The following is a 19,967-nucleotide window of genomic DNA, read 5'->3' as shown; positions in this document are numbered from 1 at the left end:
TACATGAAGTATATATCTATTTGGCGTAAGAATAACCTCAAACTGATGCAATTCCTCCATTTTGGACCTTAAAATTTCATCGAAAATTGAAAAGGTTTTGGACGACACCTATCCAAAGCCTGTAGATTTCTCAAAGAATGGGTAATTCAATATCACCGCATTTGGAAAATGCACAAAAAACCGGTGTTTGCTCTCTTTGTGGCAATAGACTTTCTGAGGTAAGAGCGATCCACGATCCCCTAAAATTAAAATGCACTGACTTACAATTATTTAGCCGATCAGAGTGTACACTGTACAATATGGCTTCTTTTTTTTAGTTAGGGAAACAGTTAGTTGAGCCTTAGTCATCAGTGCCAAAGACCATCGTCTTGAAAACGGTAAACCTTGAAGACTAAGACCTTTAAAGATCAAAGACCCAATATACAGTGTATTAGAGTTCACACGTATAATTGAAAAAACTACTCGCGTTAATTTGCCTAGAACTTGTGAAAAAAAAAGAGACGAGGAAAAAGAAAAGAGTTACGAAAACCGGGAGAACATTAATCAAAAGCAGGAGGCTGGAAATATTCGCCGAAAACAGGAGTTTTCCAGCCAAAACAGTAGGGTTGGAATCTCTGAATCAAACTAAACACTACGATAAATATTGATACTCTATACCCTGCTGTTATTACAGTCACATCTACAAATCGTTTGATTGTGTTAGTGTGGTTATGTCAGTGTAGACAATGCTAGTTGTGGCTTGCTTAATATCGCAGTCAATGCCCCAGTTTCATTTTAAAATGCGTTTTTTTGGTTGCAAGAGGTCTTAGCTTTTGAGGTCTTCCTTTAAAGGTAGGTCTTAGTTTTTGAGGTCTTAGTCTTAAGATAACCCATTTCTGGAGAACTGTTCTTCATAATGATAATTAACAATTAATGAATGAGGCTGAGTATCTTATGAAGAATTATGGAGATCAAGGAGGGTGTTACGGCCTCGACGGATAACACCCTCCGAAATCTCCGTAATTCTTCATATGATAATTCCAAATTCAAAATAATTCCTAGTTTAAAAACATGGCTAAAACTTGCTTACCTCCATTGATCCATGGATGTTAAGTTCATCTTTGATAGTGCACGTTTAGGTTTGTCCAGCTCCGCAAATATTCTCCAAATAGCAGATGTCGCCCTTTGAGTTGTCTTCTTGGTGTTCTTGCCATGTTTTTAGGTATTTTTTTGCCTAGTTCTTTCTCTTGAAACGAGTGAAATGTCCGCCATTTTTCAAGTTCACAACCAAACCAACTCAACTTCGTCCCCAGGTCTTCTCGGTTAACGGTGTATTAACCTACAAGAACGCTGCATTTTTGACATCATTTCCTCGCTAAACACAAAATTCTTCCAAATTTGGTCATCAGAAACTGGTTATGGTGAATTAAACGTGTGCTTTTAGCCAATCAGAATCAAGGAAATATTTTGAACGAATAATAATAATAATAATAATAATAATTTATTCACTTCTATTGTGCAAATTCAACTCCAGGTTTGCAAATGCACTTTACATTCAATTTCTAAAAAGAAAACTACACATACAAAAGTATAAAATTAGTAAAATTTAAATACAGTCAACGATGTTTACACACACACATATACATATAGACTGAGTTAAGATTACATGTAACTTCCTTATCCTGCTTATATTATGGAGATAATGATACATGTACATCATTCCTTATGGCTATAACGTCTGTGGGTAAAAGTCGCTTTGCAATATTAAAATAGGAGTTCCTTGGGTGGAAGCACTTTTCGAGTGAATTGTAAAAGGAAGTTTCTTCATTTAGCTTTAGCCTGAGTATCAGGCGTTTCTGGGGAAAAGGCGAAAGATGGAAGCGAAAAAGGGAGAGAGGTGAAGGAGAGAAACGCCTGACACAGATGCTTTTACTGGAGCCTTCCACCCCCACACAGCATGACTCGATACCATCCAATCAAAATCACTTCGGGTCATTGGGTTGTCAGCTTCACGTGTCAAAAAGCTCGCCTAAAATAAATCTCACTTTACGGCCTTTGGTCTGGCCGAGCTCTGGTGCTTGTGTTGCTACGATTTCGCTTTTTTCTGAAACCTCCAATGAGGAGTTTTCGAATATTTGTACTGTAAAACCTACCATTTATGAGGAATTATAACATGTTTTAGGAATTGTGCTAGGGTAAGATCGCCAACGCTCTGTTTGTAAATAAACGTGTGCCCGGAAAATTGTAAATTGCTTTTGTTTACAGAGTTAAATCAGGCGCTTGCCTGGCAGCTAAAAAGCTGATGTTATCCCTCCTATTCTCGGGTGGTTGAAAGGAGCTGCAAGAATAAATAGGAAGGTGCGATGATGAAACACCTATGCCTAGAAATTATCAAGTAGCAGCAAATTCCACCACTTCACAGAGAGCTCGTGAAAGCTGTTACAAGTTCAAAAAGAAGTGAGAGCCTATAGGGTTGGCGAAATATGATGGCGCCCGCTGAGCTTAAGACATTTCAAAAGTGAGAAAATTTTGGCAGAGGAAGCGAACGAATTCCAATCACGTCGCTATCGTAACCGCAACAAGCAAAGTCAATCTTTTTAAAAGCATTTGTGTTGTCGGCGATCTCAATACATGGCTACCTTGCTCTATTTTCATTTACAGTAACAATACCATTTAAACGGCAGGATGTTGTAAATCTGAACATAGATATCGGAAACACTGGTATCGTCTTCTTTGTCCCGGTCTTGTGAAACCATATGAGGCTTTTCCATACTCCGAGTACATCTTTCCTTTAAACTACGAGGCCTTGAGGCACAATTCTTGCTCGGGTTTTATTTTTATTCCAGAAAAGAACTTGAGAGCGCCCTCTAGAGCCTTTTTGAATTCCTCTCTGCGCCTCTGTCGGTAAAAGTATCACATACCGGTAACATGAAATCAAAACATCTATGAAAAATTTAAATGACCGTCTCCTTGCCGATTGCTCTTGCGGTCGGTGACGTCAGGGGGTATTGTGTGTTATCCAATCACTGCCACATCCAGATTTTGGATGTGTCACACGATTCGCTGAATGGTTTTGTGTCAGGCCTTCCTTTCTCTTCCCCCCCTCCCCCCTCCCCCATAGGAAGGCCTGATACTCAGGCTATTTAGCTTTGACCATCAGTACAGCTGTAATAACATGGAGAGTCACCAAATGTTTAACCCAAGTTATTTCCAAAACCTGACAGGTTCCTCCTGAGCTGTTTCATCTGGGAGCATCTTTGCGAACACTTGATCTGTCCAATAACAAAATCAAAGTCCTGCCTTCAGCAGTTGGAGGCTTTACTTCCCTTAAGAACCTGACACTGACATCTAATCACCTTGGTAAGCATTTAATGGAAATAATTTTTTCAAATGTACAACTCATCTACCTTTAGTTTTTAAGAGGTTCAGCATGCCTTGATTTTAATAATGGGAAAGGCACTATTAAATGTGGAAATAATTATTTAAGAATAACAATTTTAAAGCTGTACTGGTGTTTACAGTATGTTCTGAATCTTAATAATTACTCCTTACAGTGCTGTAAAAAATAAAAATCTACACCTGATTAAGTTTTCAGTCAAAGAAAAAGATGTGTTTGTATATTGATTGGGTCCCCCTTTGTCTTTCTTTTCTTGTGGGCAGTTGACTATTACAAAGGGTGAAAAAAGGCTTTGAAGATTAAGCCAAAAGGTGAACTAAATTCATTAAAAGATTGTACATACCATAAATCCTCTGTCAAGCCCCCCCCTCAAATGAGCCCCTCCCTCTCTTTTAAGCCCCGCACCTCCCCTCCCCCCTCATTATTCTTCAATAATAAATGATAGGCTGTATTAATCAATCATGACTGTAAAACTTTGTGTGGACTGATCCAGGATGGTTTATTCACCAACTGGAAGTTCAGAATTGTTTTTGATCCTCGGCTGCATGACCTTCAGCTTCTTGTAGTTGAGCTTTTCCACTTTGTATTCTAGTTCGTTGTGGAGAACTGATACCACTGTCTTTGTAAAATTAAATAAGCCCACCTCTCAATAAGCCCCCCCCCGCTCTTTTCTATTAAGCCCCCGTCAAATGTGCTTGAATAAAATTAATAAGCTCCCTCTGGGGGCTTAGTAGAGAATTTACTACAGATGATAGATCTCAAGAGTCCAACTCAGCTGGGCTCTCTAAATTCCTGGCTCCGGTTGTCCAATCGTTGGATATACCGGATTAATCACTACATCCAATGGATAAGTGTCAGGGAAACCAATATTTATGCTACACTAGATAGAAGTGAATAGCATATTATCAACCTTTTGAACATCTGGAGTCTGGCCTCTTCACCTCTATGCACACTCCTATGCAATAATGTTACATTATGTTACGTTACATTACATCGATCAATTTATTACATGTTTATTTCATGTTTGATTTCAGGTTCCTTGCCATTAGAACTCTCACAGCTGAAGAAGTTAGAAATCTTAGCTGTTGACAAAAATAGTCTCAAGACCCTTCCTGCTGGACTTTTCACAAACCTAACTCATCTGAAAACCCTCTCGCTTTCATCAAATCTGCTGACAGCATTTCCTGAAAGCCTTGGTGCATTAAGACATTTAGATGCAATTGATTTGTCTGATAATAAAATACGCACTCTCCCTGATTCTGTTGGAGATCTGCAAGTTGTAGAACTTAATATGAACAGAAATCAAATTGCATCACTCCCAGATAGTCTGGCCAGCTGCACTCGCCTTAAGGTGTTAAGAATAGAAGAGAATTGTTTGCCCTTAGAAGCAGTCACCCCACAACTTCTGAAAGAGTCATCAATTTCTTTGCTTGCTGTGGAAGGCAATTTGTTTGATATTAAACAACTGAGAGAGACAGAAGGTTTTGACCAGGTAATTACAATGATACATGCAATCAGCGTAGTTAATACATTGTTGGCTGTAAGTGTGATTATATCAACAATTATTGTGAGGGCAAAGTGACTATTATTGTAACGATAATACATATTTTGCCGTTCTTGTGGTGACAGTTACATTGGTTAGACCATGAGAAATGTGTAGGTGCTAATTCATGAACATTCAAACACATCTAATGACTCTGAACCTGCCCATCACCTCTGCGACAAACCTTTGCATTCTTTTAGTTGGCCCATACTCTGCACGGTCAAATCTTTCCAGCAGCGCAGAATCTTTGAAGGCCTAATTATTCATCAAAATTAATGGTACATATTGTTGTTCCTATTTTCCTTTGTTTTAAACTCGTTTATAACACAACTGTAATAAACTGAAGCCATGCTTTGCTTGTGTGCCTTGACACAATCATCTCAAAGCCATGTACTGTATAATGGTGACAAATGTTGTCTTTTCTTTTCTCCACAGTACATGGCACGTTTTACAGCAACAAAGAAAAAGTTTACATAATTGCTCAAAAAGTACATTGAACTATTGGTAATACTGATCCTTAATTCTAGCTCTGTTTGCTGAGTAAACCAGTGTGGATTTTTGGAATAGCACAGTACATTACAAACCTTGTTTTAAGGCACTGAAAAAGGTCCATGTGAAGTGTTAGCAAACTTGTCTGTGATAGAACCTTTGCCAGGAGTGGAGAACTCACTGACAGTGATAATATACATGTGTAGCTTACATGTATATATAAAATTATATTTAATATCATATCTTTTTAACAATTTAGACCATGTGACGTTCTGAAGGGAATTTGCCTTTGTTCGTTTCATTAAATATGTATGCATGTACATGTACATGTATACACGTGTATAGGATAACATTTGTTTGAAAGAAACAGTTCTCTAGGGTACCATCACGTAGTCTCAAAACATCAAGACTAAAAAGGTCTTTTTACAAAGGGAGTATACCTTGTGGCACTAAGTTTTGTCCAAGATGAATAATTTGCGGATCAGCAGTTTTTTTGGATTTTGAAGGAACTAGGTTGCAATTGTGAAAGACTGGCTCAGTTCTGGGATTTTTTTCTTTCTTTTTTTATAAAATGAAAGAGCGAATTATCAATATTCCTCATTTAATTTAACTCTGCTTGTTCCTTTAAACTTTTTTTTTGGCGAAAATAAGGGACTTTTCCTTTTCTACACCCGTATGGCGGTTTCCAGAGAAGAAACGCGTGATTTATTTATGGACCGATATATGTAGAGAAAAGATGGGAAGAACGTGCATTTCATTCTGTACTACCAGTAGCTGTACCACAACTTAGAAATATACCGTTTACAATAGACGCAAGATTGTGCCTTATGTTCTTTTTCCTTAGGACAATGGTTGGACTGTAATTGGACACTACATACCTGTTGTAAAAAACTACAATTTTAATGATTTAGGGACGTTATCATCAACTCAATAGCCAAGGGAAGTCATGGTTTTTGTAAGTTACTTTGGCAAGGATGTTAGCTCAACCGTAATGCAAGCTGCAATGGATTTCGCGTATAGGTGTGATATGAAGAATTAAGAAATGGCAAAATGTACATATATTGTCGTATATACTTGCGGCTGTTTATGCAAAAAAGTGGTGATAAATAAACAACTACAGTATATAAAAGTATTATAATTCTTCTATTTAGCCCCCTTTCAGTACTTAATTCTTTCTCTCTCTCTCTCTCGCTCTCTTTTTGTTTGGTTTTTTGTTTGCTTCTTTTCTTTTAATTAATAGCGTGTCTTCAAAATAACAGACCCCAACATGAACTTTATTCAAAAAACGGAAAACTTGCTAAAAACATTGCGTTTATAAACAATTTCAATAAAATAAAAAGAAAATAAAAGTTGACTTCCATACGAAAGTGTTTAAACATCAGTCAGTGTTATCGACAGTCCTGATCAGTATTTAAGACGATCTTCAAATGCATTGGGGCAAGACATGATATTATTAAGTCTACATATGGCATGACTCCTAGGTTCAAACCATTTCAACTGTTAGAACATTGATTGAATGGGAATATATGAAATGAATCATGTTTAGAACATTGTCTCATGCATTAAACAGATAACTTAAATGTACATGTATTTTGTTTTAATAATAATTAAAAATTTATAAAGCGCTTTTTCCATATGATTATGATCAAAAGCACGCAACAACCGATGCATTTCATAATATCATAAAGTTACCTACTTACTTACCCAAAACATCCCCTCATGGGTAGATTATTTAAATGTCCAAGGGGTTTTTTCTTCACTTTTGACGCCTTAGACTGGGAGCTTATTGAAGTGGAGATATGTTGTTAATTTGTTTTTGTCTCAAACTAGCTAGCTGTTTTGTATTTTTAAATTGCTCTGTTTCTCTCATCGTGTTTGTAAGGTCAGTGTACTGACTCGTACCAAGGCCCTTCTCCAGATTATCAGTGGAAGTTGCAACCTCGTCCCCAGGGTCCTCTTCTGCCTGGCCCTGCGGAGCTCAGCAGGGACGGGAGGACCCTGGGAACGAGGTTGTGCTTGTCGCGGGAAGGATCATGTGAATAATTGCAAAACGCAAGCGGTCATGGAAAGGTTCACCTTGAAAAGTCTATAAGCAAGCTTCTCTCTGTTCGTTCGTCCCATAAGACTCCTTTATACAACATCTTATCGAACCTACTACATGAGTTGTGAAAAAATTCGCCAGACTGAAGGTTAAAATATTTCCAATAAAACCATTCAATGGTTTTATTGGAATGGCCTGAAAAGGGTTTAGAAAACCCTTTTAGATAGTAATCAGCGAGTGAGTGAAAATTACCCACATTATTTATCCAGTAAGATTTTTGGCTCCCTGGGGCACTAAAGATCGATATTATTATCTTTGAAAAAGCTTCTTCCAGCAGAGCTGGCAGAATGTTGGGTGTATTAAAGCGCTGCCCTTGCGAAAGATGATATATTTCATATATAAAGCTTTTACGAATCTACTATTTTCCGGTCTAAATTTAGTTGAATAGCTATGAATTGACGCATCATTTGTCAATCTCAATCATCTTCATCTTTGACTTTTCTAAGGCAATAATATCAAAATATACCATAACAAAAAAACAGCCAACGATATTGCCACCCTGCCTTTTATTTCCTTTTGCGACGTGATATATGTTGACTCATTTCCCCGTCGGCTTCTTAATAGATCTTCTTGTTTCATGAAGCTCTTGTGTTGTGAGAGATAATAACAAATAAACATAACATCACCGCTCGAACGCCTTGAAAGCTTCTTAACGAGAACCCTGATAATACGGAGAAAATTAATTTTGAATATAATTTCCTCACACATTCAGCAATTAGTGGCTGTTAGTACAGGCGGTTTCTTGAACGGCTGCAACTGAACATTTGTCCATTATAACGTCGCTCTAGTCACTATTCATCCAGGCAACAACTCTGAAAGCTGTTTTTAGCAAACGTTTTTTTTTTAACTACACGGGACAAGTCTTTCCCAGAAAAGACAGGAATAGAGCCATAATTTTCTCCTTTTCTACAAAGCACAGAAAGCGTTTAAAGTTCGAGGTTTTTCAGATTTTGAGGTAAGAAAACTCTTAATCCGTTAACTTATTTTTGGATTATTTGATATAAAGACTTGAAAGTTTTAATCCAACGTAGAGAGCAAAAATTTAAACTAGCTAGCCTAGTTTTATTCCTTTTCAGTGTTTTGCTGAGAGATGTATAAGATGTACCCTAATATTGTTTACTTCATATTTTATTAAGTTTAATTCAAACACTTTCGGGTTGAAGACTAACTTAGGTTTGCATTTTTTTTTCTCAATTGGCAGTGATTTGTAGAGCTTTGTTCTACCCTGACCTGTGATATTTATTACGGACTATCGGATTATCTAAGATGAAAAAATTCCCATTTTCCTTGGAAAATCAAAAAGGTTAAATTCCCTATATATTAATTATGACTCAAAAAGCGTCACGTCAAAATTTAACCGCACATTTCAACACCCTCAAACACGCAAGTAACCGCCTTTTCACTGAACTTTTACAGCACTACATATAATGACTTGTGGTTTCCTCTTTCTTTGTTGCACATCAGTGTATTTTAATACGTGATCTCTTTTCGTAGGGGTTAATTGCTTTTTTTAATTTATTGTTATAAATAAGATGTTTACCATTAAACAGAGCCACTATCAAACAAAATTACCGCAATATGTCATATCAACTGTATTAAAATTTTCAGCCAGGAGTGAATATGGCCTTTTTATTTACAAAGCTATATATTTTTTCTGTCGTCTGCTTTCTAGTCTCGAAACAAAATGAACAGTTTTTACAACCTTTTGTGATTTGAATTAATCTATTTCTCGGAAAACAAACTTGATCCTCTTTCTAAAATATTTCATTTTAAGGCTTTTGTTTGTTTTTTTACTGTTATTCTTTTAAATTTCCAACTGAAACAAAAGATTAGAAACATCTGTTTTATGAATAGTTCCTCATTTTTGATATCCGATATTAATTTGCATAACCGCCTTTTACATGTACAAAATTCAGCCTTAATTTCTATCTGACACCCAGACGTTTTTGGTTCCCAAACTGAGAAACGTAAACAGGTTTCCTTTTTGCCTTTTAATGTACTTGCATGCATAGTACGAATTCTGGCATAGGATCAAATTTATGCTAGTATCATGTCTTGCAAGTGCGAAATGCAAAACTTTTTATTACTTTCATTGGTTTAAAAAAGGCTAAAAAGGGTGGGGAAAGACAAACGACACTAATAGTTGGAGTATTTTTATGTGGCAGTTGGGTTCAATAGACCGTCCCTTGCAGGGCTTTTTCCAGCTTTTGACTAGGAACAGCCAGTTGAAATCCGTTAACAGGGCTTAAAAGAACGCCTAATTATCAGTAAAGTTGCCAACTTTGAAAGTGATTTGTTGAAAACTAACGAAGATTTGCATTCCGTGAAGTCGCGGAATATTACAGACATTTGTATGGTGAGGGGCAAGTTCGTGCCCCCCACCATACAAACGGCTGTGAAATTTTGCGACTTAGTGGAGCAATTATCTCCGCTCTCTTTGGACGTTTCCCCTCGGTAAATTGCTAACCTATCCTTTTTAAGGTCCAGTCTCGGCAGATTCGATGGATGTTCGCTTGCTGTTGAAAGCTGAAAAGTTGAAAAAAAAGTTGAAAAAAAAGGTCTATTTAATACTAAAAGCAAAAATTCTGCAGATTCATAGGCTTGTTCTTGTATGGATCTTGTACTCACTAACCAACTCAGGCTATCCAGGGAAAGGCATTTATGAGGGCTGTTTATGATGCTGATCATTTCAATAAAGCCTCCCGAGGAGTACTTTCTTGTGTTACTTTTTATTGTGGTGTCCAGTTTGATTTTGACTCTAGACCTTCTGTAGATAAAGTCTAAAGTGTGTCTACTTGGAGAGGCCAGTATTTCATCATAGCTATAATGTTTAATACCTTTATAGCCTGCTTAGCATGGCGGTTTTGGTTGTGAGCGCTAAGTAATAAAGGCGGGCGAGGGCAGAGAAACCGCGAGGAGATTGGGGCTTCTCGCGGCTTCGCCGCTAGTGCGCCTGGCTCGACAAAACCGCCATGCTACGCAGGCTAATACCTTTATCGTCCTGTGATGCTGTTTCTGTTTGTTAACAAAGGTTTTAAATTCATTTGAGTCGGTGGATGCTACTGTTTTACTTGCAACCAGTTTAAGGAAAATCGTTATAGAGAAGCTTAGTTGCGCTGTTGTGTTTGTTTGGTCGAAGATTGTTTACCTTTGTGTCTAAACGAACTCTAATTTACGAACAAAGAAGTCATTACTCGATCGCTAGGACAGGTCAGTGCAATGATATTAACAAAGGTAGGTTGAGTTTGATCGTCCGGGTGAAGGTAGTCCTGAATAGGACTGTTGTTGTTGACAGTGACTTAGTTTCGACAACCTGTGCGGTAGTCATGTTCAGAGTCAAAGTGAGTTGTATCACGTCAGTTGATGGTATTATACTCTGCTGACGTGATACAACTCACTTTGACTCTGAACATGATTACCGCACAGGTTGTCAAAACGTCAGTCACTGTCAACAACAACAGTCCCATTCAGGACTACGTTCACCCGGACGATCAAACTCAACCTACTTTTTAAATGACTCCTGGGTTCAAACCTTTCACAATATTAACAAAACTGAGCCAAACAGGTTCATTTTTGGCGTGACGTTTTAATTTTACGCCCTTTTTTCTTTTTTTTTTTCCTTTTCTTTCACTATCATTTTGTCCAGTCTGTCACTTTTCAGTCGCGCGTGTCAAAATGAAGAGCAAACACAATCCGCTGGACAAAAATAACGGAGGCTCTGAGGACAAGATTGATTTCGGGAGACCTGCTCAATGCTGAATATACCCTGTCAATCACCAGCAGTCTCGTTTTGAGTGAGAAAAGCCCGTATCAAACGTCGTGCTACTGCCGTGCCGAACTAAATTGATCGAAAAAAATTCTACTTTAACTCGGCAGTAGCGCGACGTTTGAAACCGAGTCGTGCTACTGCCGTGTAGCACGCGCTACACGACAGTAGCTCGACTTGGTTTTAAAGGTCGCGCTGCTGTCGTGCCGAACTCAATTAATAAAATATAAATACATTAGAAATCATTTAAAAGTTTACTAAACCGTTTCTTTATTTTTGTGTTTTGTTTTGGGCAACAGCCGTTCTATTCAACTGAATTAAATTCGACGTCTGAAACAAAGTCGTGCTGGTGTCATGCTGCAGTCGAGCTACAGTCGAGCCAGCTTAGCACAGTAGTAGCACCACGTTTGAAACAGGCCAATTAGCCCATAACTGTTATGTGACTAGTTAGTTCAAATGGACTGGGCGCTTCGCGCTGTTCCATTTGAGTCGCATATAATACTGCATGCATCTGACAAAACATGAGAAACTGAGCCCATATTTTCTTAAAGAAAATATGGGCTCAGCCCATATTTTCTCATGTTTTGTCAGATGCATGCGGTAGCAGGTCCACAGCAGTAAAAGTGTTTTTTTTGCGTTACCCATAGTGCTCACAAGTCTTCCTTTTTTTATTGTTTACCTTTCGAGTGGTGTGTTTTCACAGCCTACAATGGTGATTTCTTTTCAATGCTTGCTACAAATATCAGTTTTAACAAGGTCTAATTTCACGACCCCTGAGGAACCTCTCCCTTTTCTGTAACTGGGTTCCAGTTTCATGATAGGGAAGCCACAAGGGTTTAAGTTGACGAGATACTAGGGCTTTTCTTGAGGATATTAGATTTTTATAGTGCTGCTGTTATTAAAATCGTAATTTTCCAGTTCATAACTTACATCGTGCCCAGTAAGTTACATAAGTAACTGTTTAAACAGTTGTTTAAATTAAACGTTTGCTTTGGACGCAGTCAGCCCCAAAACGGATTAAAACGTTCAAGTGCGATGTTTTAAATCATTAGAAAGAGTTTATAAGAAGAATGGGTTCAAATGTGTTCAGCAGCTGCATAAGACTTCAAGAGATGGTCGGCTTCATAAGGTACGCTCTTTTTAATTCACAGCGGCGGAACGTACAATGAGTAATGTCCGTGCAAAACAATAGTTGCGTAACTAAGAACCGAGCAGTGTTTACATTTTAAAGAAACCAAGTAAAGAAGTGTTCATGTGTAATAAAACGCAACCAATTCAATGTGCTGCTAATAACTTTGGCATCGATATATATCACTGCATCAGAAGCCTTGCATAGTTTAAGATTCATGGTCGCCATTCAGCATATTTAATACCTCACATAGGAATGAAGGTAAGAGATTAAAAGAGTCCGGGAAAGTAATTACTGTTTTGGCCGTTTCAAGAACCTGGTTACACAAAGTGTACAGAACAAACGTCGAAGTTCATAGACATGAAGCATACTAATTTGAATTATTTACCAACCGTTGACTTTTAGAGATGTGTTTTTCCGGGAAAGAATTAAAAAGGAAACAACAAGACACCTTTTAGGTAAAACTGACGGCAACATATCAGGTTGTAGAGAAAGATTTTTAATTTAAATTCGTTGTGAAAGAGCCAAATACTGTGTACACACATGTAAACTGAGTGCGCGCCGTTCCAACGACAGCATCAGTCAGTGATATTCAACAACGTGAAGCGCAAAAGATGTTTTAATAGCGAACTAAAGTGACGATGAAATAGGTTTAGAGGGAAAACCTTCGATGATCTTGAGGGTTTAAGGTGTTTCGATACAGTTTTTCAAAGGCCATACTGATATTTTTTAATCGCCTTAAAAGTGGTTTTTTCCTTGTCCGATCGTTATAAATTTTCACCAGTGATTGACTATAGATTGAAATTTGTGAAAATGTAGTTTTAAGTAAAATCGATATTACTATGACAACAACAAACAAAAAAAATTGAAATTGGTAAAAGCCGAATTTTGTGTGATCTAGACCAGCTACTGAAAATCAAACACTAGGAACTGAAAGTTTGGTGTTCAACAAAAGATCTTCGTAAGAAGTAGAAAATTCTGTATGTTTGAATTCGACTAAAACGGAAATATATTCCAGACCTTAAATTTTCAATAGCCGTGATAGATTATTTAATAGAAACGTTATAAATGACTCAGATTATTTTTAAGTACCGTTAGAATGCTGCTTAATGTCATATTTTGATACTAGGAAATTTTGATGTATTTTCGTTCTTGCAATCTTGAAAACTAACCCGTTTTCTCACCACCTGTGTAAGTACAACTTCATTCAAAATTTGGACTTTTAGAGCTTTTTTGTATGTCTCTGAAACGACTCGAACGAATTTTTTTAAAATCTCTTCACATAATGTTCATAATGTATATAATAATGTCTGAAACTTTCATTAAGATTGATTCACTGCAACACCGTGAAATTTCAAGACAAACCTATCCTATTTACCGGTCAAAAATCTGCGTCACAACATTCACTGTTTTGACGATATGCTTAATTTTTCCAAAATAATGCGCACTATATATACCTCCATGAGTTTTTTTTAAGTTTGAATTTATCGCATCTTTTGAATGTAAAACATTGACAATACTCACACTGAAATGTATTAGTCATGGATATATGTATTGTCCGAATTAATTTGGAAAAATGAGCATAACTTCAAAACAGTGAATGTTGTAGCCCGGTTTTTTGACCGATTCGTGGGATAGTGAATCAATGTCAATGAAAGTTTCAGACATTATTATATACATTATAAAGATTATGTGAAGAGATTTAAAAAAAATTCGTTCGAATCGTTTCAGAGATATACAAAAAAGCGCTGAAAGTCCAAATTTTGAATGAAGTTGCACTTACACAGGTGGTGAGAAAACGGCTTAGTTCTTAAGATCGCAAGAACGAAAATACACCAAAATTTCGTAGCAGCGAAATATGATATTAAGCAACATTCTGACGCTACTTAAGGATTATTTGAGTCATTTATAACGTTTTTATTACATAATCTATCACGGCTATTGAAAGTTTAAGGTTTGAAACATATTTTCGTTTTAGTCGAATTCAAACATACAGAATTTTTTACTTCTTCACGGAAGTTATTTGCTAAACATCAAACTTTAGGTTCCTAGTGTTGGATTTTCAGCAGCTGGTCTAGATCGCGCAAAATTGGGCGTTTATCAATTTCAAAGTTTTTTGTTTATTGTTGTCATAGTGATATCGATTTTACTAAAACCGACATTTTGACAAATTTCAATCTATAGTCAATCACTGGTGAAAATTTTATAGCGATCAGACAAGGATAAAATCACTTTTAAAGCGATTGAAAAATATCGGTATGGCCTCCGAAAAACTATATCGAAACACCTTAAATAAGGTATCCCTTGGTAAAACATTCCCTGTTTTGTTCCTTGATATTGGTTTATTTGTAACATTAGTACTCTGTGCGAGTTTTTAACAGAAAGGTGATAGTCTGAATGGAGCTTGTTATTAAACGGCGCTTTAGTGCACGATTTTCAGGCGCTAATGACTTCTCTTTCCCCTTCAGCGACTATTTTTATGAATTTACCGAGTTTTTTTTACTTAACTTTAAATTAACATATTCGGACATGCATGAAACATAAAAAGATATATTTAATTCGACTGAATGAAAGCTAAATGGCAAATGGTGCCAAACGAATAGCAGAAGTAGGTCGGTTATCTCACAAAGAACGAATGCAGCAACACTATTCATATGGCAAAAAACTTTGTGTCTCAGTTTCTTTCTTGCTATCAACAACATCTTCAATTTTGCCCTTCTTTCTTCCTTTTTTAATTTCATGACAGTTTAAATTCTTAAACTCTCTCGTAATTAAATCGTTTTTCATTTTTTGTAAGTAATTAGCTCGAAAAATAGAGGATATAACATGGCCGCTTGGGGATACGAATTTTATCTTCGAGCGCTGAAAGTATCTCTCACGAGTGCGCTTCGCTCACTCGTGAGAGATACTTTCAGCACTCGAACATAAAATTCGTATCCCCAAGAGGCCATGTAATGGTCTGTTTATTTTATAGATACTGATGAAATTCCTACATAAACAACTTTTTTAAATTCATTTTCGAAACAGCAAAATAGTAAAAGAAAAATCGTGGCTAATCATGTTAGTAACCATGGCGACACCAATATCCTCACATGAGATAATTAAAATAGTATCTTCACTGCGCGCGATGAAGATATGATTTTTTAGTAAAAGGAAACATCCTGATATTCATCACTATCGAATCCGATATAATAAAATGGATTTAATCATAATTATTTAGTCACATTTATTGCTATTGCAATTTTACCAATTTTGACTATTTTATTTTATCATTCTGTTGCATCAACATTTAGATACCTAAAAATTTTCAAATAAAGCGTAACTGGAAAAAGGAGAATTGAATCGATTAGACATAAAAACTAGTTATTATACGCAGTTTTCAGGTGGACATTCAATAGATACATTTCATGCATTCTTTGATTTAATTAATAAGTGAATTTAAAGGGAAGAAAATTTTGTCAAACCAAATTTAACATTCAAAACCATTTTCAAATTTTGCAGGGGGGTTAAAACCCTCTTTGTCATGCCGTGTCTGACAGAGGTAAATGTGATTAAAGCGGGTAAAATAACCGTAACTGGCCGTTTTATTGAGGGGAGCAAAAAGTTATTTAAAAGCAATTAAATACAGTTCCATTATACCAATTTGCCATTTTGAACCGTTTATTAAAGCTCTTTTTACAGGATAATATAATCAGTTTATCTTTTAATTTAAATTTACAAAAAAGAGCTAAATATTTTAAATCGATCTATCATTGGTCTCCACCTTTCGTAGCTATTTTAACAACGTCAGAGAAAAATTAATGTCCTGTAATTAGTTTTACGAATCGACCACCTGCTATCAGGGAAACTGGGGGAGACGTACAGCCAATAAGAAACTCGTCTGGTTATCACACTGTTAATAGATTCTTCATAAGATATTTAAGGATAATAGACAAGCAATTTTGTTAGACTGAGTATTTATATTTTATCAAGAACAGAGTTGAACAAGTAATGGTTACAGGAGGTATGCGTAGTTAAGTTTCGTTTTTAACCCGCAACAAAACTCAAATTTTTAGCGTATGTTAGCTCGTGTTATGCGAAATTTGAGTCCATGGATGGAATCCTAAAGTGTGATTGTGTATGATGCATAAAAATCTTTTCTTAAAAGACACCACCCAACGGCGCTGTAATTTTTCCCATTGTAGACTTGCAGAATTGTTTCAGTTTCCACAAACTTACGGCTTTGCAAACTTTATTAGCCACAGCTATAGGTTCAATTTTTTCTTTTAAATGCTTTAAACGGAGCCATGCTTTCTAAAATACTCCTCCATAACTGACTGGTGTTTTTTCCGCATCTTTTTTTTCCCCACAAGCTAAGCATCATTTCATCGTCATTTTAATTCTCTTGGAGTCTTCCATACTGCGTAGTTTAAATCACTTGTGCTGAGGCACTGTGAGAACCATGATAAAATGTGGCGCAGATTATCTTCAGGGATTGCAAAACCTCGTAAAGTAAAACATTCTCTCATTAATTTCGCGGACTTGATCCCCAAGAACTCAACCGACTGAAAGCGAACATCGGTCCAGAGTGAAGCAATTTATCCCATGTTATTTGTGTGAGAAACAGCATGCTTACGGTGGTCAATAGTTCAATATTTGTGTGAAAAGAATTGTAGAAAATGTCTCGAATTACCGTATGAATATGATGTTGATGATAGTAAGCAATATTCTTATTGGCTTTGCTTTAATTTGTAGTGCTGCGATTGCATTATAATGTTGTTGCTAAACATCAAAACGGCTTCACATCAGAGTTGAATAGGAGGAAAGGCATACACCAAAGGGAAATGTTTGTTCCATGCCACCCCCTTTACAAAGTATAGAAAAGCATCTAATAGACGGCTTTACTATTAAAAGACGTTTTTAGTCTGGCACCATGTATCAGAAATGGTGTTCATTTCAGTGTTGATCATCAGTTCATCTAAGTACAGGTTACGTTTGAACGATGCAGCTACTCAAATTCAATCTATGGTTGCTTGGTTTCGTTTTTATTATAGGGTATTTCGTGAAAAAAGGGTTTTTAATTAACGAATTAATTTGTGTTTTTTTCCTTGAAATATCTATGTTTTCATTCTAAAGCAGAGTGGGAGTTGACCACCTTTTATCTCCTTAGGACATTCGCGCCATAATCCACGGTTGAATTATCTAAATTCTGAAATTTGCGTTATTATAAGAAGCCAAAATTGAACCGGCTACTAGGATTTATGAGTTCTTTAAACGCTTATTAGCAAGATTTCTTTTTATAACTAAATTTATATGTCAATGACGCAAAATAGAAATAAAGACAGACCTATATTTAAGACAGCATTAAAACACTATTGCAATCAATTAAGCCATTTTTACGATAACCTTATTTTCCTTGACATGTTTGCTTTCCTATTCAAATTTAGCTAAGTTTATCAGTCACAATGGGATTTTAATAGTACTTCCAATAGCCTTAGTTGTAAGAAAAAAGAAGAACTCTGATATATAGTTATGGTTAAATAACGTCATCGTGTACTGAAATGTTCTATTTCCTTGTCATCTAACAAACACTACTTGTACAGACCGGTGGGCGACTTTTTAAGGGCAGTTTAATAGTAATAGAAAGCGTTTTCTTGACCTTAAGAAGAAAAGAAGAAAAATAAAAGAATTACTATTGCTTGTTTTAAAGTTTATATTTAAGGAGGGGATTTTAAATGTCTCCCCAGGACAGAGTAGCAGGACAGAAAAGTTACTCTGTCATTTCGGTATTTTGTTCTTTCAGATTTGAAATAACGAGAGCAAACAGCCATGAACCAGGAAAATATTTCTCTTCCACCAAGCGAAAACGTCACGGCCTTATCTTCATTTGATATCTCAACAAAAGTAGTAATGAGTGTCGCCTACGGTATTATCTTCCCAGCCGCGTTGCTAGGCAACGCTTCGGTAATCTACCTTGTCTTCAAGATGCCTTCGATGCGTTCATTAACGAACATGCTTCTAGTAAATATGTGCGTGGCAAATTTACTGGTGACTTTGTTTGCAATGCCCTATTCTATACTGTACCTTTACATTCAGTATTATTGGCTTCCTGGTAGCCTTGGCAACGTGACCTGCAAGCTGACACATTTTTTGTACGCTCTTCCAATCGCGGCGTCCATTTTTGCGTTGCTATTGATTTCGCTGGATCGTTATTACGCAGTCCTACACCCTTTTCAGCGGCGTCCTCTTCTGTTGCGGAGCAGGCGACTTGCATCAATAATCATTTGGTTTTTCTCTTTCGTATGCATGACTCCTTATCTGTTTCAATTCAGAGTTATAGAGTACCGTTCCTATTTCTTCTGCATTGTAAACTGGTCACCGCTGGACACCGTTGTTGCTTCGCGGACATACTATATCACAGTATTTGTGTTTCTCTACTCTCTTCCTCTGCTTATAATTGGTTTAGCCTATAGCTTGATTGGGAAAAATCTTTGGCAGCGCAAGATACCTGGTCAACAGACTCTGTCAAACAAGCGCGTGGCACAGCGCTCCAAATGTAAAGTAGTCCGCATGCTTATCATTGTTGTTGTTGTGTTTGCACTTTGCTGGATTCCAGCTCATCTCATGCACTTTTTGTCATATTTCCAAAGAGAAAAGTACTTTTCGCTTCATCCGTTAGTTCTGTTGATGGCATTCTGGTTGTGTCACGCCAACAGTGCATTATCCCCTTGGCTATTTCTAGTCATGCACCATAACTTTAGACAGGGGATTCGGAGACTCATTAAAGGGCGTTATTTCCAGTACAGTCCCCAGCAATCATCCGCTTCCACGCAATGTACCCGAGGACACAGTTTGGTAGAGCGCCAAGGAACGTTGAAGACTAACAGAAGAAATATTTCGGGAAAAAAGCGAACGGTACTATGATTTGTAGGAATTCAGTTGAAATGACTTATGATGGCCAAGTTGCTCTTGAACTCCATAACAACGATTGGTCTTGTCATTTATTGATCACTTTATTCGTTCAGAAGGCTAGCGTTTCCTCTTTTCCTATGATGCTCGAAGTACAAACCTGTTCTTTTGGAGTATAAACTGCCTAATAAGCTGCCACTATAGCATTATATTCCCGAGGGTACTAGCCAGGTCTAAAAGCTATATCTTTTGATAACATGATAAAGTTGTTTTTCAATTTATGGTTACTTACAAGCCAACAAACTCTTGCTTAGTTTGATAGTGCTTGGCGGTGTATTTTTTAAAACAACTTTTGATTGATATCTGTCGAGGTTATTTTCAAGAGTATACGCTATGCATGCAGACTTTTTTTTCGGGCGAGGCAGGGCTTAGCTCTTGATGTTGATATCGAAAAATTGTAAATTTGGTAAAACCCAAGAAACTGTAAAATAGCTTTTTGTTCAGGGGTCCTTCGCAAATTAACAATGGGCTTACGGATGCCGCAGGTGAGAGACAGTCCGTTCTATGAAAATCCAAGGAACAATCTTTCAGTCAGTGCGAGGGTATTAGGGCAGAAATGTAAATACAATGTGGAAAAGGATAGAACATAGATATATAGCAAAGGGTAAACTCGTC

At 36.8% G+C, this 19,967-nt stretch overlaps 2 protein-coding genes across 2 annotated transcripts; both read left to right on the top strand.

Moving 5' to 3' along the window:
• Positions 1-51: 51 nt before the first annotated feature.
• On the top strand, positions 52-6,686 carry LOC140924314 (leucine-rich repeat-containing protein 57-like). The gene is made up of 4 exons (XM_073374344.1): positions 52-218; positions 3,204-3,339; positions 4,411-4,868; positions 5,355-6,686. Exons 1-4 carry the CDS (start codon positions 138-140, stop codon positions 5,394-5,396), a joined length of 717 nt encoding a protein of 238 aa, XP_073230445.1. The 5' UTR covers positions 52-137; the 3' UTR covers positions 5,397-6,686.
• A 1,543-nt stretch (positions 6,687-8,229) lies between these two features.
• On the top strand, positions 8,230-19,949 carry LOC140924308 (substance-K receptor-like). Its single transcript, XM_073374337.1, has 2 exons — positions 8,230-8,464; positions 18,187-19,949. The coding sequence occupies exon 2, from the start codon at positions 18,213-18,215 to the stop codon at positions 19,305-19,307; it is 1,095 nt and encodes a 364-aa protein (XP_073230438.1). The 5' UTR covers positions 8,230-8,464; positions 18,187-18,212; the 3' UTR covers positions 19,308-19,949.
• Positions 19,950-19,967: the final 18 nt, after the last annotated feature.

Source organism: Porites lutea, chromosome 14, assembly GCF_958299795.1.
Source record: "Porites lutea chromosome 14, jaPorLute2.1, whole genome shotgun sequence".
Classification (NCBI taxonomy): Eukaryota; Metazoa; Cnidaria; class Anthozoa; order Scleractinia; family Poritidae; genus Porites; species Porites lutea.
This window is presented reverse-complemented; position numbering and strand designations above follow the sequence as displayed.

Coding starts and splice junctions, on each gene's coding strand:
- LOC140924308 (XM_073374337.1), top strand. CDS start 18,213: ATGAACCAGGAAAATATTTCTCTTCCACCAAGCGAAAACGTCACGGCC.
- LOC140924314 (XM_073374344.1), top strand. CDS start 138: ATGGGTAATTCAATATCACCGCATTTGGAAAATGCACAAAAAACCGGT. Junction 219..3,203: donor GTGGCAATAGACTTTCTGAG/GTAAGAGCGATC, acceptor AAAACCTGACAG/GTTCCTCCTGAGCTGTTTCA. Junction 3,340..4,410: donor ACTGACATCTAATCACCTTG/GTAAGCATTTAA, acceptor GTTTGATTTCAG/GTTCCTTGCCATTAGAACTC.